The following is a 25400-nucleotide window of genomic DNA, read 5'->3' as shown; positions in this document are numbered from 1 at the left end:
AAGTTTATTACTGTTGGGACCTTAAGCTATTCCTTTCACCTTCAGGGTCTTTATTACTCAAATTTTAGTTTACTTCCTCTTAGAATTATAGTACTTCGGAGTAAAGAGAGCTCTTCTATTATCAATTTGGGGAAATGAGGAACCAAAGAAAGGAAGAATTTTACTCAATGTCGTGGCTTGTCAACAGCAGAGCATGGGTAGGATTCACTTGAACACCAGCACTCTAGATGTCTGTACAAGTTAAGTGTCTTGGGATCCCAGATCTATTTTTAAAAGATGGCAAGGGGCTGGCCTCAGTGCGCTGCACTTTGGTGGCCCAGGTTCACGAGCCCGGATCCTGGGCTTGGGCCTACACCACTTGCCAGCCATGCTGTGGAAGTGACCCACATACAAAGTAGAGGAAGATTAGCACAGATGTTAGCTCAGGGCAAATCTTCCTCATCAAAAAAAAAAAAAAAAAGATAGGCAAAGTTTGAGATCTGCGGTGTCTGCTCTTAAGAATGCGTTTAATAAGTGTGTGAAGTCTTTCTCTCATGATACATAGTAACAAATTGCTCTTGTGCGAAACTGTACATGGAGAAAAATTTTGCAACCTATATTCACATCGTTTACTTAAAATTTTATTTTTTGAATTTCCTAGTTATTGATCTAGCAAGTCTTCATTTTTTTCATTTTTCTATGAAGGTGTCATTAAGTAAAAATTGTTTCCCTCATTTAATGGACTATCTGAAATGTCCTTTTTTTTCAGTCATAAGGTTTTTCTTTCTCTGCTTCCATATAAAGGGGATGACAGTAAATATCTGTCTCAATGTCGAAAGCACTCTCTGCCTGCTTGCTGACAAGTATCTGGATGTGTTTTCTGCATGAGTGATGAACCTAAGCCCTTCCCTGCACAGTCACTATACTTATTTTACCCCAAGAATCTGTCACTGTAAAACGTTTAACTCCAACTTAGATATGGTAATAGGAGAATATAAATAATACATAGTTAACCCCACTTCAACTCTGTCTGATATAATTTAGCCGCCATATTCTTAGTGTGAAAATCTGGAAACTTTCTCAAAGACCTCACAAGTAACAAAATGGCCCCCTTGTCTTTTATGCATGTGACAGCTAATATAATTTGCATGAATCACTAGGCCTTATTGAAAAGATGTATTGAGAGCTGTTTGTTTCCTTGGCATTCTTATGTACAAATAAGCATGTTTTCATAAATATCCTATTAAAAAGATGAAATCTCAAAACCTAGAAAAGTAAGAACTCCAATGTTCTAAATTAAAGGACTCAATATAGCTAAGAGGCAAATAAAGGACATAGGCTCAATGGCACACTGAATAAAACTTTTCTAAAGAAGTAAAAAGGAATCTAATATATTGATCTCAGGGGTTTGTGGAAGCCCTTTGCTATTTCAGAATTAAATCTTAATTAAATATAAACAATGTCGCACGGTAATACATTAAGGATACAGAAAAATTATTAGAAATAAAATATAATTAAACATTTAGGAATAAAAACAGAATTGGTGTAGTAACTGGTTAGGACTCTGAGCGTCGCTGTTCACCAAAGTGGGAAAGAAGCTGCTGCTGATGCGACCGGACTCTGCTCCTCCCGCGCTAAACACACACAGATCAGACAAGCTGCTGAGAAAATTAGCCCATCCGCGCCCCTCTTCCATTTCAACCAGGAAATGTGTGCCCCTTCGCTTTAAAGAAATAAGGAAACAGCAGGCTGGAACCAGAACTAAGAGAATACTGGTCGGAGAGAAGGCAATGGCGGAACCACTGAGGGGTTGGGTCTGCAGAGAGCTGCTCCCGCTCTTCGTGCTCCTGGGGACACTGTGGGGAGCCGGGGCCGGGCAGATCCGCTATTCAGTGCCAGAGGAGCTGGACAAAGGCTCTTTCGTGGGCAACATCGCCAAGGATCTGGGGCTGGAGCCCCGGCAGTTGGCGGAGCACGGAGTCCGCATCGTCTCCAGAGGAAGGACAAAGCTTTTCGCTCTAAACCCCGGAAGCGGCAGCTTGGTCACCTCGGACAGGATAGACCGGGAGGAGCTCTGCGCTCAGAGCGCGCGGTGCCTGGTGAGTTTTAACATCTTGGTTGAGAATAAAATGAAAATTTATGAAGTGCAAGTAGAAATAATCGATATTAATGATAACTTCCCGCGTTTCCGGGATGAGGAAGTAAAAGTAAAAGTTAATGAAAATGCGGCTAGGGGAACTCGGTTAGTGCTTCCCTTCGCTCGAGATGCGGATGTGGGTGTGAATTCCCTCCAGAGTTACCAGCTCAGCTCCAATATGCACTTCTCTCTGGATGAGAAAAACGGAACCGATGGACAAAAATACCCGGAGCTGGTACTGGAACGGCCCTTAGACCGCGAGAAAGTTGCTGTTCACGACCTCCTCCTCACAGCTTTAGACGGCGGAGACCCCATACTCTCTGGTACTACACACATCCGCATCATGGTCCTTGACGCAAACGATAACGCGCCCCTGTTCACGCAATCGGAGTACAGAGTGAGTGTTCCAGAGAACATACCTGTGGGCACTCGGCTGCTCACACTAACCGCCACGGATCCAGATGAGGGAATAAACGGGAAACTGACCTACTCTTTTCGCAATGAAGAAGACAAAATTTCAGAGACTTTCCAACTTGATTCCAACCTGGGTGAAATCTCAACTGTGCAATCACTGGATTATGAAGAATTCAGATTCTATGTCATGGAAGTGGTAGCTCAGGATGGAGGTGCTCTTCTTGCCAGCGCTAAGGTGCTGGTCACAGTACAGGACGTGAATGACAATGTCCCGGAAGTGATCCTCACTTCTCTCACCAGTTCCGTCCCTGAAGACTGTCTTCCTGGAACCGTAATTGCGCTGTTTAGTGTACATGATGGCGATTCCGGAGAGAATGGAGAGATTGCATGTTCTATTCCCAGGAACTTACCCTTTAAATTGGAAAAGTCAGTTGGTAATTACTATCATTTATTGACAACGAGAGCCCTGGACAGAGAAGGGATCTCAGATTATAACATCACAGTAACTGTCATTGACCGTGGAAACCCACCACTGTCTACAGAAAACCACATCTCCCTGAAAGTGGCAGACATCAATGACAACCCTCCTATCTTCCCTCAAACCCGCTACTCCACCTACATCCCAGAAAACAACCCCAGAGGCATCTCCATCTTCTCTGTAACTGCCCATGATCCCGACAGTGGCAGCAATGCCCAGGTCACCTACTCTCTGGCCAAGGACACATTTCAGGAAATGCCTTTGTCCTCCTATGTTTCCATCAACTCTGACACTGGTGTCCTCTATGCACTGGGCTCTTTCGACTATGAGCAGGTTGGAGACCTCCAGCTGTGGGTGATTGCCAGTGACAGCGGAGACCCTCCACTTAGCAGCAATGTGTCACTGAGCATATTTGTGCTAGACCAGAATGACAACGTGCCGGAGATCCTGTACCCCTCGCTCCCCACTGATGGTTCCACAGGCGTGGAGCTGGCACCTCGCTCTGCAGAGCCTGGCTACCTAGTGACCAAGGTGGTAGCAGTGGACAGAGACTCAGGCCAGAATGCCTGGCTGTCCTACCGCCTGCTCAAGGCCAGTGAGCCAGGGCTCTTCACGGTGGGGCTGCACACCGGTGAGGTACGCACAGCGCGGGCCCTTCTGGACAGAGATGCACTCAAGCAGAGCCTGGTGGTAGCAGTCCAGGACCATGGCCAGCCCCCTCTCTCAGCCACCGTCACGCTTACTGTCGCCATTGCTGACAACATCCCAGATGTCCTCGCGGACCTGGGAAGCCTGGAGCCCTCAGCCAATCCTGACAACTCCAGCCTCACCCTGTACTTGGTGGTGGCGGTGGCTGCTGTCTCCTGCGTCTTCCTCGCCTTTGTCATCGTGCTGCTGGCGCTCAGACTGCGGCGCTGGCACAGGTCCCGCTTGCTCCAGGCTTCAGGAGGCGGGTTGGTGGGCGTGCCCGCCTCGCACTTTTTGGGCGTGGACGGGGTGCGCGCTTTCCTGCAGACCTATTCCCACGAGGTCTCCCTCACTGCGGACTCGCGGAAGAGTCACCTGATCTTCCCCCAGCCCAACTACGCGGACATGCTCATTAGCGAAGAGAGTTGTGAGAAAAGTGAGCCTCTTCTGATACCTGAGAAGATAAATGCAAATGAAGAAGAACTAGGCATTGTTCAGGTGAGTTTTCTTTTTCAATAAGGATGCTTGAAGCATTTTCTTCCTTTGTTTCCTCAATCATTTTTCTGCCACATTCAAAATCTGTTAATTATATAAATAGTGAATCATTGTTTGCTTCATTTAGAGATTAACTTGCTTTAATATGATAATTGATGGTTTCTCCGTCTGCTTTCAAATTATATTTTGGGTTTAATGTCTTCTTTTTTAACACGTGGATATTTTAGAAAATCTAGCTGATATCCATAGACTTAAGTGAAACAACTACTTTAAAAGAAAATGGTTAGGGTCCAGTCCCGTGGCCGAGTGGTTAAGTTCATGTGCTCCGCTTTGGCGGCCCAGGGTTTCACCGGTTTGGGTCTTGGGTGCTGACATGGCACCGCTCATCAGGCCATGCTGAGGTGGCATCCCACATGCCACAACCAGATGACCTACAACTGGAACATACAACTATGTACTGGGGGGCTTTGGGGAGAAGAAGAAGGGAAAAAAAAGTGGTTAAACATAATCACCTTACCCAAAGACTTTCTTATGCTCGAAATGTTGCTATGTTAATAGGAGAGTTGTTTGATTAGTCCAAATTGTTAGATGTAATGTTCTCTTTTGAATATTTGCCTAAACACTAATACTGAATATGTTTTGGAGAGAATATTGTGCAGCATTGATATTTTAGTATACCTACTGTTTGCATAAGGAAATAATTTATTGTATTTGCATAAATCAGTGGAAGAATACGAAAAACTTCTACATGATAACTATCAGAAAAGTCAATTAAACTTATAGTGATGATATCTGTGACATTCTGAAATCTGGAAAGTTTGGATTGAACCATGTCATTATTGGACGTGTGTATTTGTTGAGAGAAGAATCAGTGAGGAGCCTTAGAATTGTGGTTTATTCTGTGATGCAGTTAAAAATCTCCAAAGAATAAAATACTGCTACATTCATTAAATACAAATATGCCATACACCTGGCATCTTCTTGTTACAGGTAGCCCCTTCACTTTTCAGAATCAATATCTACCTGAATGCTTGCATTTTTGCAGGTGTAGGTACAATTCTGCTTTATTACAAGAGTCTAAGATTTGTAATTTGAAAATCAACTCAACTTAAAAATGACTTGAAATTTAAAAATTCATTTCTCAGGGATGTGCTCATCTTAAATTTTTCTTAATGAAGTTCTGGTCTATGGGTCTCAAATTTCATGAGTATGTGTTGTGTAATGGAAGAACTACCCTATTCATCTTTCGCATCTGGTTTAAATGAAGATAATTTTGAGATGCTTCTTTTTAAAAGATTTTCCAATTTTTCAAATTTTGTACTTTCAACAACTTGCACATCAGCTGCAAAGTATGAATAAGTCGGGGAAATGGCAATAAAGTATTATTAATGAGATAGTAGGCTACATTGTTCAACCACATGAAAGGCTTATTCATACATTTGAAAACCTAGAACCTTGATTTTAATTTTTTAAACATTTATTTAAAGGGGATCCAATTATATTTACATATGGACAATTCTGATTTCAGTGTAAAATGTGCAAACTCACTGAATAGTGAATGCATCCAAAGAGTAACAAGAGAATCTGTATATAGATACTGACATCATTCACTCCTACATGAAAACTCATTTTTCCTTTTTTTTTTTTAAAGAAAAGGTTATAGATTTGGGTATGCATCCAGAGTTAGTTTTTCATACAATGGAAAAATATCTTTTAAACTTCTATAAACTTCTATAGAAGTTTGAACTTTACAAGATAAAGTGCTTGGTCTACACACTCTGACAGTATATACTATATGCTACTGTATATGCTTTTAAATATTTGAATCTTTTGTTCCATATGTGCTCTGAAAAGATAAATTTCCTGTACTGACTGAACTGTTCACACAGTGGTGGAAAAGCACTTGCTCAGTCCTGTTTTGGAGCAAAGACTTGAGTCAGTAGTGTTTTTAACATTTGCATAAAGTAGAGATGCCACTGAGTTTCTGTCTAGAATCTGGATACAATGAGCAGTTTAAGATGCTCTAATTCTATTGCACTATGAGTTCAGCATTGCTACACACCTGCCAAGTTTTAGCATGGCAATGTATTATGTAGGTTAAAAAACAATTTCTTTATGGAGATTTCTAGTTTGGAAATAGATTAAAACTGTAAGACATCTATCAGAAACATGGAAATTGACATGCTTATTGACAGGGGAAGAGTGTCAGTGACAGAGTTGAGATGATCAGAAAATAACTTGGAGACCAAGGAAAAGTGGATACAGAGATTGCTTTCTTTGGAATATATAATTATAAGGACTCATACTGCACCCCCCCAAATCCAAATAACTCACCACTGTTAAGCTACTTGAGAAAAAAACAGTACAATTAAAGACAATGGTAATGTAGTGTGTAAAATAAAACTAGTGGAATGATTTTCTAATCATAGTCATTTAATCAAAAGTAGACATTTGGAAACTAAGGAGAAGAGTGTCTTGCTTCTTACCATACCTTTATTTTATGAGGACAACCAATCTCCTTGCTACCTATCAATTATTTTGGGGAGAAGATAATAAAAATAAGAGAAGAAAGTGAAACAGATGGTAAAACTAAAAGCTATGAGATTTATAACTTTTATAAGTTTGAAGAAAAGGAAATAGAGTGGAATAACAATATATATCAAGCTGATATTTGAAGAATTTTCATATCACACTTTCTGCCACGACGAACACTGTCATTCATTTGTATCATTTTCTACGTATTATTTTATTTGGTCCTCAGTTCTACGAAGATATGCAGGAAAGATGTCATTATGACCATTTTATGAAAATGGAAACTAAAAGGACAACGATGTCAATAAAGATCTTCAGTGAGGTACTTCTGCTCTTTGATGAGTAAAAATCACTTTATTTGGATGAATAAAGTTCAAGTTCAAAGAAATGAAAGCCAGAGCGAAGATATAGTATTTAAAATGTTAAAATCCTTGTAAAATGAGAAGAATGAGTCTATCAGGACACAGTAGAGTTGTCTTCTAGCCACCTGTGTGTTTAAAGCTATTTAGTACCGGCTACTGCAGTTCTGCAGCCGAGGCGCGGGGTGCCGCTGTTGGCTAGTACTGAGCGAAGCATCGGCTCCTCCCGACGCAAAGGAATTCCCAGCGGACCACGGAATCCGGAGAACTGTGCACTCTCTCTCCGGCTCCCTGCCGCGGAGATGTCTATCGGAGAATCTGCCTGCAAGACAAATCAAGGAGTCGCTCCTGCTCAGAGAATTCTTAGGATCATTTAGCGATCGCACCTCTTCGGAATCATAAGGGCAAAGGCGCAGACGGGGGGATGGGAAACCGCTTGGGACTGAAAGGCCCGGCTGGGTGGAGGCGAATGCCATTTCTCCTTCTCCTGTCTTTGTTCAGCCGGGCGCTGTCGGAGCAAATCCGCTACACTATACTCGAGGAGCTGGCTAGGGGCTCGCTGGTGGGGAACCTCGCCAAGGATCTGGGGCTTGGTGTGCGAGATTTGCCTGCTTGGAACCTGCCGGTTAGTGCAGAGAAGAAATTCTTTACAATGAGCACGGAGAATGGGGACTTACTTGTGAGCGATCGTATAGACCGAGAACAGATTTGTGGCAAGAAGTCGACGTGTGTTCTGGAATTGGAAATGGTCTCTGAAAAGCCTTTGAACTTTTTTCATATAAATGTGGAGATTCAGGATGTAAACGACAACCCACCGACCTTTAGCCAAAATATCACCGAGCTGGAAATCAGTGAACTGGCCCCAACTGGAGCCACGTTTGCCCTGGAATCCGCGCAAGATTCAGATGTAGGTGTCAATTCCCTGCAGCAGTACTACCTCAGCCCTGACCCACACTTCTCTTTGATCCAGAAGGAGAACCCAGATGGCAGTAGGTACCCAGAACTGGTAGTGAAGGCTCTCCTGGACAGGGAAGAGCAGTCCTGCCACGACCTGGTCCTCACCGCTGTGGATGGGGGCCAGCCGGCCAGAAGCTGTACTACCCAGATCAGGGTAATTGTGGCAGATGCAAATGATAACCCCCCAGTGTTCACCCAGGATATGTACAGGGTCAGTGTGCCAGAGAACCTGCCAGTGGGCTCCTCTGTGCTAAGAGTGATCGCCACTGACTCTGATGAGGGCGTCAATGCTGAGATCACCTATGCTTTCATCAACATCGGTAAGGCAGTGAGACAACTGTTCAAGCTGGACAGTAAGACTGGTGAACTCACCACTGGCAAACGACTGGACTTTGAGGAGAGCGAGAGCTACACAATTGGGGTGGAAGCAAAGGACGGTGGACGTCACACTGCCCATTGTAAAGTACAAATAGATATTTTGGATGAAAATGACAATGCTCCTGAAATAACCCTGGATTCTGAATCTAAACATATACAAGAAGATGCTGAGCCAGGGACTGTTGTTGCTCTGATCAAAACACGTGATCTAGATTCTGGATTTAATGGGGAAATCCAATGCCGACTAAATGGAAAGTTCCCATTTAAAATAGTTCAAGACACAAAAAATACATACAAGTTGGTGACAGATGGAGCCCTAGATCGAGAGCAGACTCCAGAGTACAATGTCACCATCACAGCCACCGACAGGGGCAAGCCGCCCCTCTCCTCCAACAGAAGTGTCATCTTGAACATCGCTGACGTCAACGACAACGCTCCAGTTTTCCAACAGGCCTCTTACGTGGTCCACGTGGCTGAGAACAACCCTCCCGGCGCCTCCATCGCCCAAGTCAGGGCCTCGGATCCCGACCTGGGACCCAACGGCCGCGTCTCCTACTCCATCGTGGCCAGCGACCTAGAGCCGCGGGCGCTGTCGTCCTACGTGTCGGTGAGCGCGCAGAGCGGGGTGGTGTTCGCGCAGCGCGCCTTCGACCACGAGCAGCTGCGCGCCTTCGAGCTGACGCTGCAGGCCCGCGACCAGGGCTCGCCGGCGCTCAGCGCCAACGCGAGCCTGCGCGTGCTGGTGGGCGACCGCAACGACAACGCGCCAAGGGTGCTGTACCCGGCGCTGGGGCCCGACGGCTCGGCGCTCTTCGACACGGTGCCGCGCGCCGCGCAGCCCGGCTACCTGGTCACCAAGGTGGTGGCGGTGGACGCCGACTCGGGACACAACGCCTGGCTGTCCTACCACGTGCTGCAGGCCAGCGAGCCCGGACTCTTCAGCCTGGGGCTGCGCACGGGCGAGGTGCGCACGGCGCGTGCTTTGGGCGACAGGGACGCGGCCCGCCAGCGCCTGCTGGTCGCCGTGCGGGACGGGGGACAGCCGCCCCTCTCGGCCACCGCCACGCTGCTCCTGGTCTTCGCAGACAGCCTACAAGAGGCACTGCCGGACCTCGGCGACCATCCTGCACCCTCTGAGCCCCAGGCTGAGCTGCAGTTTTACCTGGTGGTGGCCTTGGCCTTGATCTCCGTGCTCTTCCTGCTCGCGGTGATTCTGGCCATTGCCCTGCGCCTGCGACGCTCCTCCAGCCCCGCCGCCTGGGGCTGCTTTCAGCCTGGTGTCTGCTCCAAGACGGAACCTGAAGTTCTCCCCAACTTTAGCCAAGGGACTTTGCCCTATTCCTACAATCTATGTGCTGCCTCTCATTCCTCAAAGACTGAGTTTAAATTTCGCAATATAAAGCCTGAAAATGCTCCAGCACAAGATCTTCTGTGTAATGAAACCTCCTGGTTTGAAAGTACCATTAATGACAATCCCCAAATGACTTCTAATTCAGTCAATTTGCAACAGGTGAGTTACTTCAAAACTCTTTCCTCCCTTGAGTATGAATAGGTTTCAATTCATTATCTTAGAGGGAAAAAGTATACAGGCCAAAAATGCCCTGATTTTATTGGTTTTTATTGACTTTTTCTGGGTATAGAATGGAGGGGTGTTAAAAATTCTTTGATCGCTTACCTATGTTGCAGTTGTTCTTTTATAGAAAGTCATGTTGTGATGGTCTTGAAATTTTTTAATCCTAAAGGAAATATACCCTGAAACGTTTTTAATACATTAGTATGTCACACTCTCATTGTGAGACATATTATCTATATATAATTAAGCGCAAATCTAGACAATTAAGTGATTTACTTGCTTTCAATGCAGTCAATCCTAAACTATTACATATAATATAAATATAAAAATGTTTTCATTGTAGCCTATATATTTTCACTTCTTTTGCATGTTTTTAAAAGTATACACAAATACTTACCAAATTAGGGCAGTTCTTTATATGTTAATAAAAATAATCACATCTAACTATGGTGACACTTGTAACTGGCACTAGTGGATTGGTTCCAAATATATGGGTGATTGGTGCCCTTGTTGAAAATAGGACAAATATAAATGATGATGAAGTGTGATAATTCAAGATTCACAGAAAAGTGTAATATTATTTCTGTTATCCAAGGCCCTAAAAGATATTGTCACAAAAATGAATGGTAAATCCCAGGGGACATATAAAATTATTCAAAACACCTCTTTTATTCTTCCAAATGCTTCTCATTCTTGGGGAGAGAAATATTATGTGTGTTATCTATGCAGATTTAGCAGAAATAAGATCCTACGTATGATGGTTTCACAAAACAGTGCAATATTAAGTTAGGACTCTAAGCGTCGCTGTTCACTAACCCGGGTAAGGAAAGCAATGAGAACTCGAGTTTGATCCTCCAAGCACAAAGCAGACTAGACACGAAAGCTCTCCAGCTGCGCAGAAATTCTGACCTAAAATGCTTCGCATCTTATCTCTGCTTGTTTATGGACCTTGACTTCTAATTCTGAGAAGCCCCAAAGTGATGCGAACTTGTTCCCCCTATTCACAATCCAGGTAAGTCCATAACAAGCGAATAATGGCGGCGCTGCAAAGGCGCCAGCACCGCCGCGGGTTAGTCGTGCTCTTCATGCTCCTGGAGACGTTGTCGGGGGCCGGGGCTGGACCGATCCGTTACTCCATTCCTGAGGAGCTGAACAAAGGCTCCTTCGTAGGCAACATTGCCAAGGATCTCGGGCTGGAGCCCCGGGAGCTGGCGGAGCGCGGACTCCGCATTGTCTCCAGAGATAGGACGCAGCTTTTCGCTCTGAATCCGCGAAGCGGCAGCTTGATCACCGCTGACAGGATAGACCGGGAGGAGCTTTGCGCTCAGAGCGCGCGGTGCCTGGTGAGTTTTAACATCCTCCTTGAGGATAAACTGAATCTTTATCCCATAGAAGTGGAAATAATGGACATTAATGACAATACACCCCGATTCTTAAGGGAAGAATTGGAAGTGAAGATTTCCGAAAACGCAGCCCCATCCTCTCGTTTTCCACTAATGGAGGTCTATGACCCAGATGTGGGAATGAACTCTCTTCAGGGCTTCAAGCTCAGCGGGAATAGTCACTTCTCAGTGAATGTGCTGAGCAAAGCCGATGGGCCCAAATATCCGGAGCTGGTGCTGGAACATGCCCTGGACCGGGAAAGAGAGGCCATTCACCACCTGGTCCTTACTGCCATGGATGGCGGTGACCCTGTCCGCTCAAGCATGGCACGAATTCTGGTGACTGTCCTAGATGCGAATGACAATCCTCCAGTGTTTACTCAGCCTATTTACCGTGTGAGTGTTCCTGAAAATCTGCCAGTAGGTACGCCAGTGTTGTCGGTAAATGCCACCGACCAGGATGAAGGAATCTACGCAGAAATAACATATTCCTTCGTGAGGATAACAGAAAAGATCTCCAAGATTTTCTGCTTGAATGCTTTGACTGGAGAAATATCAACTTCCGCAAATCTAGACTATGAGGACTCGAGCTTTTATGAGCTGGATGTTGAAGCCCGGGATGGGCCAGGTCTACAAGACAGAGCAAAAGTCTTAGTAACTATCTTGGATGTGAACGATAATGTACCAGAAGTGGTAGTAACATCTGGAAGCAGATCAGTTGCTGAAAGTGTGCCTCCAGGAACAGTAATCGCTCTTTTTCAAGTATATGATCGAGATTCAGGGCTGAATGGCCTGGTAACATGTTCCATCTCGGGAAATCTGCCATTTGAATTGGAAAAATCAGTAGACAATTATTATCGACTAGTGACCAATATAGAACTAGATCGAGAACAAGTATCCTTGTACAACATCACTGTGACAGCCACAGACAAAGGAATGCCACCTCTGTCTACAGAAATGCTCATCTCCCTAGATGTGGCAGATACCAACGACAACCCACCGGCCTTTCCCCACTCCTCCTACTCTGTCTATGTCCCTGAGAACAACCCCAGAGGTGCCTCCATCTTCTCTCTGACTGCACACGACCCCGACAGTGATGAGAATGCACGGGTCACCTACTCACTGCCTGAAGACACCATCCAGGGTGTGCCTCTATCCTCCTATGTTTCCATCAACTCTGACACAGGCATCCTGTATGCACTGCACTCCTTCGACTATGAACAGTTCCGTGATCTGCAACTGAGAGTGATTGCACATGACGGTGGGGACCCACCACTCAGCAGCAACGTGTCACTGAGCATATTCGTGCTTGACCAGAATGACAACCCACCAGAGATCCTGTACCCCTCACTCCCCACTGACGGTTCCACAGGCGTGGAGCTGGCACCTCGCTCTGCAGAGCCTGGCTACCTGGTGACGAAAGTGGTGGCAGTGGACAGAGACTCAGGCCAGAACGCCTGGCTGTCCTACCGCCTGCTCAAGGCCAGTGAGCCAGGGCTTTTCACCGTGGGGCTGCACACGGGTGAGGTGCGCACGGCACGGGCCCTTCTGGACAGAGACGCACTCAAGCAGAGCCTGGTGGTGGCCGTCCAGGACCATGGCCAGCCCCCCCTCTCAGCCACTGTGACTCTCACCGTGGCTGTGGCTGACAGCATCCCAGATGTCCTGGCTGATCTGGGCAGCCTAGAGGTCCAGAACAACTCTGATGCCTCAGGCCTCACGCTGTACTTGGTGGTGGCAGTGGCTGTGGTCTCCTGCGTCTTCCTTGCCTTTGTCATTGTGTTGCTGGCCCTCAGACTGCGGCGCTGGCACACGTTACGCCTGCTCCAGGCTTCAGGAGGCGCGTTGGTGGGCGTGCCCGCCTCGCACTTCGTGGGCGTGGACGGGGTGCGCGCTTTCCTGCAGACCTATTCCCACGAGGTCTCCCTCACCGCGGACTCGCGGAAGAGTCACCTGATCTTCCCCCAGCCCAACTACGCGGACACGCTTCTCAGCCAGGAGAGCTGTGAGAAAAGCGAGCCTCTTCTGACTCAGGAAGATTCAGGTTTTTGTAAAGAGGGAGACTCCCTTGTTCAGGTGAGGTTTGATTCTTTTATTGGTTTTAAAGTTCTCTTTGATCAGTGCTTAGTTTTCTCAGTCTTTTCAGTGAATAGTAATTTTAAGAAGGTTTTTCTTTTATATCAATAGAATTCTATTAAAGCTTAGTTTTCTTGAATTTTACGAAATGAATCTTGATCACATATGCCCTAGATTTTCTTTACTTTTCTCCTCTTGGCAAGCTCTTTGTCCCTTAGGTTGCGTACATCTCATTTCTTAGGTTTCTTATTTTTTCTATTATGTGACATTTCTGAAACTCTTTTTCTAATGTGAAAAAAACTGAATTGCAGCCTCTGTTAGAAAATATCAAGATCTTATTTTTTTCCCCAATGTTAATTACTAGCAAGTGTTTTCTAAAATGGTGGAGATCTGCGAGAGAGATTTCCCCCCTTTCTTACTTAGGAATCAAAAATTACTTTTATAAAAGACGAGAGTAATTGTTGATGTCTGTACCAGGGAAGACATGATATTTGGTATTACAAGACCTGAATAATATTCCTGGAATTATCTGGTATTCGTCTCGAACCAGTCACAATATCTATAGTCTTCAAATTTAAATTGAAGGCTGGCCCTGGTGGTCTAGTGGTTAAGTTCAATGCACTCCACTTCAGTGGCCTGGGTTTGGTTCCCTGATACAGACCTACACCACTTGTCTGTCAGTGGCCTTCTGTGGTGCCAGCTCACATACAAAAAGAGGAAGATGATCAGTGGATGTTAGCTCAGGGTGAATCTTCCTCAGCAAAAGAAAAAAACAGACTTGTCTTATCTATCTCACACAAATTCTGGAAAACAAAAATAATTTTATAAAAATTTTTTCAGGGGCCCGCCCAATGGCCAAGTAGTTAAGTTCACATGCTCCGCTTTGGTGGCCCAGGGTTTCACTGGTTTGGATCCTGGGCACAGACATGGCGCCTCTCATCAGGCCACACTGAGGTGGCATCCCACATAGCACAGCCAGAAGGAGCTACAGCTAGAATATACATCTATGTACCAGGGGACTTTGGGGAGAAGAAGGAGAAGGAGAAAAAGAAGACTGGCAACAGATGTTAGCTCAGGTGCCAATCTTCAAAAAAAAAATGTTTTTTCAAACTATAAAGCACTATAGTGAAGAAATATTTGTTGACATAACCATTATTATAATTATTGGATTGTTAACAAATAAATATAAGCACCTGATGCTGTATCCCTACTACGATGTCTTCTGCAATGTTTGCCTAATAGTATTTAAAAATGAAAATGAATTTTAAAGTATGCTCCTTAGTGTCTGTGCCTACAGGATATGTCTCTAAAGATAGACGACTGCCTAGTGAATGGGAAAATGAAGGTTAATAGTGTTCAAATAAGAATTTTTGAAATTTAGCATATTTAACCCAGATTAAATAAGGTTTCTGTGATGTAGGAACTCTATTCAAATATTTATGAAAAGAGGGTTGTAATTTAGAAGAATGATTAGCCGAATTCATCCTGGCCCAAAGGTGTGAATGAAACTATGGTTTGTTAGTTGAAAAAAAGCAAAGTTTTGATTTGCCAAAGTTGTTCCAACAGAAAATGGATTCCTAAGGAGGTAGGAGATTCTATTATTGGCACTCTTCAAAAGTAACTTGATGGCCCTGGAATTAATGGAATACAGAGAATAATATAATTTGATGAGTTGTTGAACTACATGATACCCAAGATCTTTCCCAGTCCTGAGCTGGAGGATTCTATGACCTCATAAGACAGTGGATTGACTACTTTTGCATCTAAATTTAGTATGCATGTGTAAAATAAATAATTGAGAAGGTATCTTGAAAATGAATGAGAACCTCCTCTGTAACCTCAAATGGTCAGTCTTCATTAAGATAATATTGAGTCGACATCTTTAGCTACTAAGGGTAATACGTGTTTTTCTAAATCAATATTGTGGTATTTACATTTCAGCAATTATTACAGAATTATTTCTTTTAAGATTCCAAGTGTAAATGACTAAGAGATTCTAATCATACACATTTTCAAATCTTATTTGTTTTGACATTTTCATATAATTCTTTCATGGTTTTAATCAGAATTTAATAGTAAATAACAATTCTAAAGAACTTGAATCTTTGGTATTGGTCCTGGGAGTCAGATGGCCTCTTATACAAATATTATTTGTTTCCTACACTCTGAGAGTCTGGGTGCTATTTTATTATATCACCAATTCTGGATGATTTAAACTACATCTTGAACTTCCATTGTTATAAGCAAACCTCATGGATAGTAGACTGGTTTATTTTATTCTCTTATCTGGTTACCTGTGACCATTTCATTTAGACAAATAAAATATTTCACTGGCAGAAAATCTATCAGATACTACTCCCACAATAGTCATTCATTTATGTGGGCTGACCAAGTGTTCAATCCTGGCAATCATGGACATTGGCTAAATTCTGACTAAATGAGGCTCTTTACATAACATACAGATCATCATTAATAAGATAGGCAGTTAATAAGATTGTTAATAAGTTAATAAGATAGGAGATTTTGAGCATATAGTGAATTTTGGAGCATTAGGGAAAAATCTACCAAATTATTAGGCTATTTTATCATCTGTGAAAAACCGCCCATTTCTGATCAAACGTCTGTTAAGGTGGTAGTTGTCAAAGGGGAAGGAGTAAAATCTCAGGGAGAATCATTGTTAAATACCTACATCTTTGCCTGGGAAGGAAAACCTAAACAGAACTCCAAACAAATGTTCTTCAATAGAAAAAAGTTCCATAAAGAAAGGTGAGAGGATAATAACTTAATGCCTGGGAAGTCAATTGGACTTTACGTAGAATTTTTTTTATGCAAGTAAATGAAAGAAGGTCAAGATTCTTCCCAATAACTCAATCAATAATGACATACTCCCTTTAAAGCTATAAAATTATTCCAATTTTCTATAGTACTCTTATGTTATATTTAAACATATCTTGGTGGCCTAGTAGAGTTCTTTAATATTTAATTTTGTGTTGTAGAATAACTTAGAAAACTTGATTACTAGAGATAATGCAGCCATTTACTCCTGAAAGTATGCTTTATGTTCAGAGTATGTCTATAATCTCATTTATCTAGATCTTATTTATTTAGCTCCAAAGAAGATACTCAGAAGTAATAAGTTAATTCACACATTTTAATAGTAGAATAAGAAACAAACATGAGGGCCGGCCCTTGGCCAAGAGGTTAAAGTTTTGCACCTTCTGATTTGATGGCCCAGGTTCATGGGTTCGGATCCAGGTGTGGACCTACTCCACTCATCAGCCATGCTGTGGAGCATCCCACATACAAAATGGAGGAAGACTGGCACAGATATAGCTCAGAACTAATCTTCCTCAAGCAAAAAAATAAATAGAGGAAGACTGGCAATGGATGTTAGCTCAAGGCAAATCTTCCTCACCAAAAAAAAAAAAGAGAAACAAATGTGAGATGACTCTATGAATTTTGAAGTATCAGACAGGAAAAGATCACAACATTGGGAGCCGTAATACCAAGACATGAAAATTTTGTTTGAAATGTCTCCAAGTACTCATGATCTTTAATGACCATACATTTTGCTTACATCAACAAGAAATTCAAAATTACTGGTAAACAAATAGTATTTAACTCATGTTTATGGAATTAACCTGTGATACACGTATTGGTTCATTTGAACAAAAAATTCTTTTATCTATTTGGTGAAAGCAAACATGGCTATGAATTATTTTGATAGATTGAAATAGCATTTCGTTCAAAGTATTCCTTATATTTTGGAGCAAGACCATCAGAAAGCAGAAATAGATTAGTTAGGAACTTCTAACCAACTAAGCTGTTTTTCAGTGTTCCTTCTGGTTCCTTTTCTGCTAGCTACTCCCTCAGGACTTAAAATAATTTATGAAGCAAGGCTATTTCTTGCCAAGTCTTCATTTCCGAATAGGTCACTCTCTTTTCTCCTGCAACTATGTGGAAGGAACTTTTTGTTTTATTTCTGCTGGCTGAGGGTAACCCCAGATCCATCAACAATTGAGTTTTACTTCATTAACGTCAACAGAGAAATGAGTACCTCTGAGAACCCTTTCAGGACAGTCCTGCTCAAAGGCAGTCTAGAGACTCACCTTTTCTCCATTATTCTGGAATAGGGTAGGATGATTATTTTAATTGCATAATGAAAAGAAGCAGTCAAGCCAACATCCATTTTCTTATGAATCCACAGCCAGTAGAATCTCAGCAAATTTCTGCCTTCTGTACAAAATGAGTTGCTTCTGTAGCTGATTGTTGCTGTGTGGCTTGTCACCTCATCTCTACTGGCACGTAAAACATCAACAAAGGCCAATAATGATTCCCTTTTGTCTTCTCAGAAGACTGGGAGTGAGGATATTTGTATTCCGGCATTGGTTCTACTGCAATTTGGTCAAGGACAAGGCAATTCCTTCTCATTTTTTAAATCATTAAAATGAAGTTATTGGACAAATCATCTCTAAGGTTTCATCCAATCAAAAACTTTATTGAATTACCTCTACACATTTTAAAGAAAATTTTGACTCTCTAAGTCTTACATGGTGGTGTCTAGAACATAGTACGTGTTCATTATTATTGAATTAATTTAAATTTATTATACTTTGATGTAAACAATTTCTATATAACATCTTTCTCATGTATACACACATCTTTTTAAAACAAATCATACTTTTTAACCTGCAACGGCTGATTTTTCTCTATGTGCGATAAAATGTGAGGCAATGCCCAAGAGTCATTTCAAAGTTGCGATGCAAAGCAGAGAATTTAAAAGCAATTATCTGGGATTAATAAACACCCATCCATGAACATTGTTGCATTAATTCATAGTTTTCTAAAATGGGTTTTTAAATTATATCAGAGGTATATGGATTGAAGAAATATAAACGGAAGAATTTTGAAAAATAAAACTTTCTGAAAAATCAGTTATTTTGCTTCAGTATGGTGCAGTAACTTAGTAAGGACTCTGAGCGCCGCTGTTCACCAACCAGGGAAGAAATTGTGCAAAAGATCCGCCAGAACCACCGAGCTTTTACAGCACAAAGAAACGCCAAACCCTCTCCCAAGCTGCATCAAACTCAGGCCTCTATTCTGCTGGATTTGGGACTCCTTTTCCGAATACAGAGGGCTTGACGTGGACACGCTGGCCTCCAGAAGCACAGCGGGAGATAGCCCAGCGTCTAAACAAGATCGGCAGGACAACAATGGCGGCTCGGCAGAGGGACGGGGACTACAGAGGATTCTTCCTGCTCTCCATCCTCCTGGGGACCTGGAAAGAAGCTTGGACGGGACATATTCTCTACTCCGTGCTGGAGGAGACAGACAAAGGGTCTTTTGTGGGTAATATCGCCACGGATCTGGGGCTGCAGCCCCAGGAACTGGCGGGGCGTGGAGTCCGCATCGTCTCCAGAGGTAGGACGCAGCTCTTTGCTCTGAACCCCCGAAGCGGCAGCTTGGTCACCACGGGCAGAATAGACCGGGAGGAGCTCTGCGCTCAGAGCGCGCGGTGTTTGGTGAACTTGAACATTCTGATGGAAGATAAAATGAATCTTTACCCTATACAGGTGGAAATAATGGATGTTAATGACAACGCTCCTAGATTCTTGACAGAAGAAATGAATGTAAAAATAGTGGAGAATACAGCTCCTGGCGTGCGGTTTCCGTTAAATGAAGCTAGGGATCCGGATGTGGGCACGAACTCCCTCCAGAGCTACCAGCTCAACCCCAATCGCCACTTCTCCCTGGTTGTGCAAACTGGAGACGATGGAACTAAATATCCCGAATTAGTGCTGGACCGGGTGCTGGACCGGGAGGAAGAGGCGGTTCACCACCTCCTCCTCACAGCCTCTGACGGCGGCAGCCCTCCCCGATCAGGCACCGCCCGCATCCGAGTGACAGTGGTGGACGTTAATGATCATGCACCAGTCTTCTTTTTGCCTCAGTACCAAGTAACTGTCCCTGAAAATGTGCCGGTGGGCACAAGACTGCTAGCTGTAAACGCCACCGACCTGGACGAGGGAGTGAATGGGGAAGTGACATATTCTTTTCGGAAAATAACTCAGAAAATTCTACAGATATTCCAACTGAATTCCCATACAGGAGAATTATCAACTTTAGAAGGTCTAGATTATGAAGACTCCGGCTACTATGAAATGGAAGTTCAGGCTCAGGACGGTCCTGGTAGTATGACAAGGGCTAAAGTACTGATCACAATTTTAGATGTGAATGACAATGCTCCAGAAGTAACTGTCACATCTGTAAGCAGCTCAATCCCTGAAGACACTCCTCCTGGAACTGTAATTGCTCTTTTCTACCTTCAAGACCGAGATTCCGGAAAGAATGGTGAGGTGACCTGCACTATTTCAGAAAATCTGCCTTTTAAATTAGAAAGATCAATAGACAATTATTATAGATTGGTGACAGCTGAAAACCTAGACCGGGAAAAACTCTCTGTGTATAACATCACGCTGAAAGCCACAGATGGAGGGACCCCACCCTTGTCCACGGAAACTCACATCTTGGTGAATGTGGCAGACACCAATGACAACCCACCTGCCTTCCCCCACTCTTCCTACTCTGTCTTCATCCCTGAGAACAACCCCAGAGGTGCCTCCATCTTCTCCGTGACTGCGCACGACCCCGATAGCGATGAGAATGCCCATGTCACTTACTCCCTGTCAGAAGACACTCTCCAGGATGTGTCCATTTCCTCCTACGTCTCCATCAATTCTGACACTGGCGTCCTGTATGCGTTGCATTCCTTTGACTATGAGCAGTTCCGTGACCTGCAATTGAGAGTGACTGCCCATGACAGTGGGGACCCACCACTCAGCAGCAATATGTCACTGAGCATATTCGTGCTTGACCAGAATGACAACCCACCAGAGATCCTGTACCCCTCACTTCCCACAGACGGTTCCACTGGTGTCGAGCTGGCACCCCGCTCTGCAGAGCCTGGCTACCTGGTGACAAAAGTGGTGGCAGTGGACAGAGACTCAGGCCAGAACGCTTGGCTGTCCTACCGCCTGCTCAAGGCCAGCGAGCCAGGGCTCTTCACGGTGGGGTTGCACACGGGAGAGGTGCGCACAGCGCGGGCCCTTCTGGACAGAGATGCACTCAAGCAGAGCCTGGTGGTAGTGGTCCAGGACCACGGTCAGCCCCCACTCTCAGCCACTGTCACTCTCACCGTGGCCGTGGCTGACAGCATCCCTGATGTGCTGGCTGACCTGGGCAGCATCAGGACCCCTGCCAACTCTGATGATTCAGATCTCACACTGTACCTGGTGGTGGCAGTGGCAGCAGTCTCCTGCATCTTCCTCGCCTTTGTCATAGTCCTGCTGGTGCTCAGAGTGCGGCGCTGGCACAAGTCTCGCCTGCTTCAGGCTTCAGGAAGCGGGTTGGGGGGAGTGCCCGCCTCACACTTTGTGGGTGTGGATGGGGTGCGTGCTTTCCTGCAGACCTATTCCCATGAGGTCTCCCTCACCGCGGACTCGCGGAAGAGTCACCTGATCTTCCCCCAGCCCAACTACGCGGACACGCTCCTCAGCCAGGAGAGCTGTGAGAAAAAGGATCCCTTGTTAACATCCATAGATTTTCAGCAATGTACGGATGAAGCCCAAAGTATTCAGGTGCGTTCAGTCTTTCATTTATCTTTATATTGTTGAGGATTTATATTTTGTGTAAATTTCTTTATCGTTTTGTGAAACAGGTGTTTTGAAGATAGGGTGAAAAAACTTTAAAGAGGTAAAGCAAGTTTAATGTTTCTTTCAGTGGCAATACTTTAACATGGAACACTTATTGACATAGGTTCTGGTATCACTTCCATAGTGAAAGCCTAGGGACAGGATTGTGAATAAGTGGACTATCACATTTAATACCTCTCACCTATTTTCCACTTGGTGTTCTTAATTTGTGTATTTTATAAATGAGAATGAATTGTTATGTCTTTCTCATTGCACTAGGCTAAAAAGAAGAAAATATACCTCACCCTACTTCTCAGGATTCTCTTTAGATCAGATTTATAAAAGGTGCTTCAAGATTTTGTTTGTGTGAAGACTTTTTCCGTGTCCTGCTTCTGCCTCTATGTACCTCAGCTTGGTAGCCTTGAAAATCTCAGTGGCTTCCCAACCTACTTAAAGCATAATAATATATTAAAGTCAGATCCTAGTGGAAGGTCATGCTGATGCCTAAAGAATGAAATGGGTGACTCAAGCCTTACTAAGATCTATGTCAATGACAGTCATGGAGTCTAAAGCCACACTATAGGTCATTGTCCAAAACCAATAAAATATGACATCTAATAAAATGTCATTTCAAGTGTTATAAGTGGCATTTTTGAAATAGGCAATTAAATGTTTTGACACAAAATTCCTATCTGCTGTTTTAGTGGTACAGCCATGTGAAGTGTGTCTGTGGGCTCTTCAAGTGGGATACTGAGGATGCTGGCTTTATGAAACAATCATTTCATATACTCAAGTCCTAGACCAGTAGTCTACTTAACTCATTGGATCTGCTGAAAAATTCGGTTAGAAATAACCAAACTATTATTAACTACTTCTCTACCCTTTGTGTGACATTTCAGTAAAGCCCAACACCTCAATTGATTAGCATCTGGAAGAAGTTGATGACAAGGTAATCTTGTTTACTGGGACCATTGACAGTTAATTAAAACAGCGTTTTTCCTAGCATAGTGTTGTGTTTGGTGGTATTTTGGATATAAAGGGCTGTGCAACAGTGCGGGAGTATATTTCATATATTCTGCAGTGTTCAGATGTGCAATCACTGGGGGAGGAGACAATGTTACTGACACTTTGTGAGACAGAAATGTGGTTGTCAGGTATTTCAAAAAAGAAAATCTCCTGACCAAATTTATTAGATGCTTTAAAATATTTTTAAACAAAGGGGAGAAATCATTACTAAACTCAATGAGATGTTGCAGGTAAGCTTTGTAGGGACTGTTTCCTTCAGTTGAGGTTGTTATGGGATATTACATAAGTGCAGAAGAGCCAGTGCCTCAGCGCAGTGGGTGGCAGTGAGTGACTCTGTAGTGCAAAGCAAAATATTATCCACCTGGTAACTTTGAAGACTGGTGCTACATTTTGTAACGAAAATAATTGTGCAATGAGAAGGAGAGGGATAGGCTTACTTTTTTCTGGCTACGTCATTTCATTAACTGAGCTATTGGAAGTGAAAATCAGGTAACGTTACCATAAAGAAATCACTGAAACTATTTTGGAAGAAAGACTAAAGTTTGGAAGTATTAATTGTACCCTTTTAAAGACATAATTTCAGCATTACTGGTGCTTTCTGAAAAAATAGAAATGAATCAGCATAAAGTTATCCAAAAAATAAAAACAAGAAAAAAAGGAACAAAGAAAGAGGGATAAACTTTATCCAATATGTTGCTAATTAATAAGTATTCAAAATTACTATACTCTGAGATAGTTTAGGCCACGTTTGTGTTATAGTCATCTTTCTATTACAAGTGCAGATTTGAAGATTGGGAAATGATTATGTCAACAGAGAGATGTGTATGTATTAAATATACGTGATTTCTCTAAAAACATGGGAAGTTGGGATAAGGACGCTTCTAATAGTACAAATTAAATGTTACTAAGTATATAGACGTATAAAAATGGCTCGTTCAGTTAGGCACGCTATTGTGACTATCCTAGCTGGTAAAACTGAAGCAGCAGAGGCTGCAGTTTCCCAGTGCGGACTCTGGGCGCCGCTGTTGGCCAAAGTGGAGAGCTTGGAGCCAGTGATCTCGCGCAGCCGCAGCGCACTTTCCCCATCTCAGACTCCCTAGCGCCAGCCTTTACACCGCTTCCTCTTCTGGAAAAGGAGAAACCCTGACCACCACGCAGGAAATAAAGCCTATTCGGAGCTCCGGACATCTGCAGCACTGAGCTTATTTGTAATCCTGCGTCTCCAGGTCTGGTGAGCCAGCTGAGGGGAGCAAGAGGGATGGGGAGCGGCGCTGGGGAGAACGGCTGGGCTGAGAGGCGGCCAGTGCTCTTTCCCTTCCTGCTGTCTTTGTTCTGGCCCGCGCTGTCGGAGCAGATCCGCTACAGGATTCGCGAGGAAATGCCCGGGGGCTCGGTGGTGGGGAACCTCGCCAAGGACCTGGGACTGAGCGTCCTGGAGTTACCAACTCGAAAACTGCGCGTCAGTTCCGAGAAGCCTTACTTCACTGTGAGCGCAGAGAGCGGGGAGTTACTTGTGAGCAGCAGGCTAGACCGGGAGCAGATATGTGGGAAGAACCCAGCCTGTGCTCTTGAATTTGAGGCTGTTGCTGAAAACCCATTGAACTTTTATCACGTGAATGTGGAGATCGAGGATATTAATGACCACATGCCAAAATTCACACAAAATTCCTTTGAGCTACAAATAAGTGAGTCCACAAAGCCTGGGGCACGATTTATCTTAGGATCTGCCTATGATGCAGATATTGGTACCAACTCACTACAGAATTATCAGCTCAATCCCAGTGATCATTTCTTACTCGTGAATAAAGAGAAATTAGATGGTAGTAAATACCCCGAGCTGGTACTGAAGATGCCCTTAGACCGGGAAGAGCAGAAGTCCTACCACTTAATCTTGACTGCCTTGGACTGCGGGGATCCACCACTCAGCAGCACTGCGCAGATACAGGTCCTAGTGACTGATGCCAATGATAACCCTCCAGTGTTCAGCCAGGAACTATACAGGGTGGACCTTCCAGAAAATGTGTTCCCAGGCACCACTGTGCTTCGAGTGATGGCCACGGACCAGGATGAGGGTGTCAATGCCGAGATCACCTTCTCTTTCACTGACGCAGGCCATATCACCCAGTTCGACCTGAATTCTAATACTGGGGAAATTACTATTCTAAATAAGTTAGATTTTGAGGAAGTCAAAGAATATTCCATAGTTCTGGAAGCAAGGGATGGTGGAGGAATGATTGCCCAATGTACGGTAGAGATAGAAGTCCTAGACGTAAATGATAACGTCCCAGAAGTGATATTCCAATCTCTGCCGGATCTTATTATGGAAGACGCCAACCTGGGAACACACATTGCTTTGCTCAAAATCCGTGACAAGGATTCCGGAGACAACGGAGAAGTTATTTGTAAATTAGAAGGTGAAGTTCCGTTTAAATTACTCACTTCTTCAAGAAACACGTATAAATTAGTGACAGATGGAGTTCTAGATCGGGAGCTGACTCCGGAGTACAATGTGACCATCACAGCGACTGACAGGGGCAAGCCGCCCCTCTCCGCCAGCACTACCATCACCGTGCGCATCGGAGATGTAAACGACAACGCTCCGGTTTTCCACCAGGCCTCCTACGTGGTCCACGTGGCCGAGAACAACCCGCCCGGCGCCTCCATCGCCCAAGTCAGCGCCTCAGATCCCGACCTGGGACCCAACGGCCGCGTCTCCTACTCCATCGTGGCCAGCGACCTGGAGCCGCGGGCGCTGTCGTCCTACGTGTCGGTGAGCGCGCAGAGCGGGGTGGTGTTCGCGCAGCGCGCCTTCGACCACGAGCAGCTGCGCGCCTTCGAGCTGACGCTGCAGGCCCGCGACCAGGGCTCGCCCGCGCTCAGCGCCAACGCGAGCCTGCGCGTGCTGGTGGGCGACCGCAACGACAACGCGCCAAGGGTGCTGTACCCGGCGCTGGGGCCCGACGGCTCGGCGCTCTTCGACACGGTGCCGCGCGCCGCGCAGCCCGGCTACCTGGTCACCAAGGTGGTGGCGGTGGACGCCGACTCGGGACACAACGCCTGGCTGTCCTACCACGTGCTGCAGGCCAGCGAGCCCGGACTCTTCAGCCTGGGGCTGCGCACGGGCGAGGTGCGCACGGCGCGTGCTTTGGGCGACAGGGACGCGGCCCGCCAGCGCCTGCTGGTCGCCGTGCGGGACGGGGGACAGCCGCCCCTCTCGGCCACCGCCACGCTGCTCC

At 44.6% G+C, this 25400-nt stretch overlaps 1 protein-coding gene and 1 long non-coding RNA gene across 14 annotated transcripts in view; one reads left to right on the top strand and one right to left on the bottom strand.

Moving 5' to 3' along the window:
* LOC103550704 (protocadherin gamma-C4) overlaps window positions 1-25400 on the top strand; it is a 172275-nt gene that overhangs the window by 40653 nt on the left and 106222 nt on the right. The window contains exons 1-2 of one of the 13 annotated variants that reach the window (XM_008519698.2): window positions 1485-4193; window positions 6952-8508. The exons of 8 other annotated variants lie outside the window; for them this stretch is intronic. In XM_008519698.2, coding sequence (XP_008517920.2) covers window positions 1587-4193; window positions 6952-7068 — 2724 coding nt within the window. In that variant the 5' untranslated portion in view covers window positions 1485-1586 and the 3' untranslated portion in view covers window positions 7069-8508. Of the gene's footprint in view, window positions 1-1484; window positions 4194-6951; window positions 9927-10795; window positions 13448-15269; window positions 21085-25400 lie in introns of those variants that run through there. 4 more of the 13 variants (XM_070570563.1, XM_070570581.1, XM_070570573.1 and 1 more) reach the window with 4 other exon arrangements.
* Window positions 7054-8992, bottom strand: LOC103550701 (uncharacterized). The gene is made up of 2 exons (XR_011525529.1): window positions 8712-8992; window positions 7054-7403 (listed from the first exon to the last, which is right to left on the bottom strand). It is a non-coding gene; the product is annotated as an uncharacterized lncRNA (long non-coding RNA).

This window comes from Equus przewalskii, chromosome 13 (genome assembly GCF_037783145.1).
Source record: "Equus przewalskii isolate Varuska chromosome 13, EquPr2, whole genome shotgun sequence".
Lineage (NCBI taxonomy): Eukaryota > Metazoa > Chordata > Mammalia > Perissodactyla > Equidae > Equus > Equus przewalskii.
The sequence above is the reverse complement of the archived record's forward strand: the minus strand, read 5'-3'. Positions and strand labels throughout refer to the sequence as shown.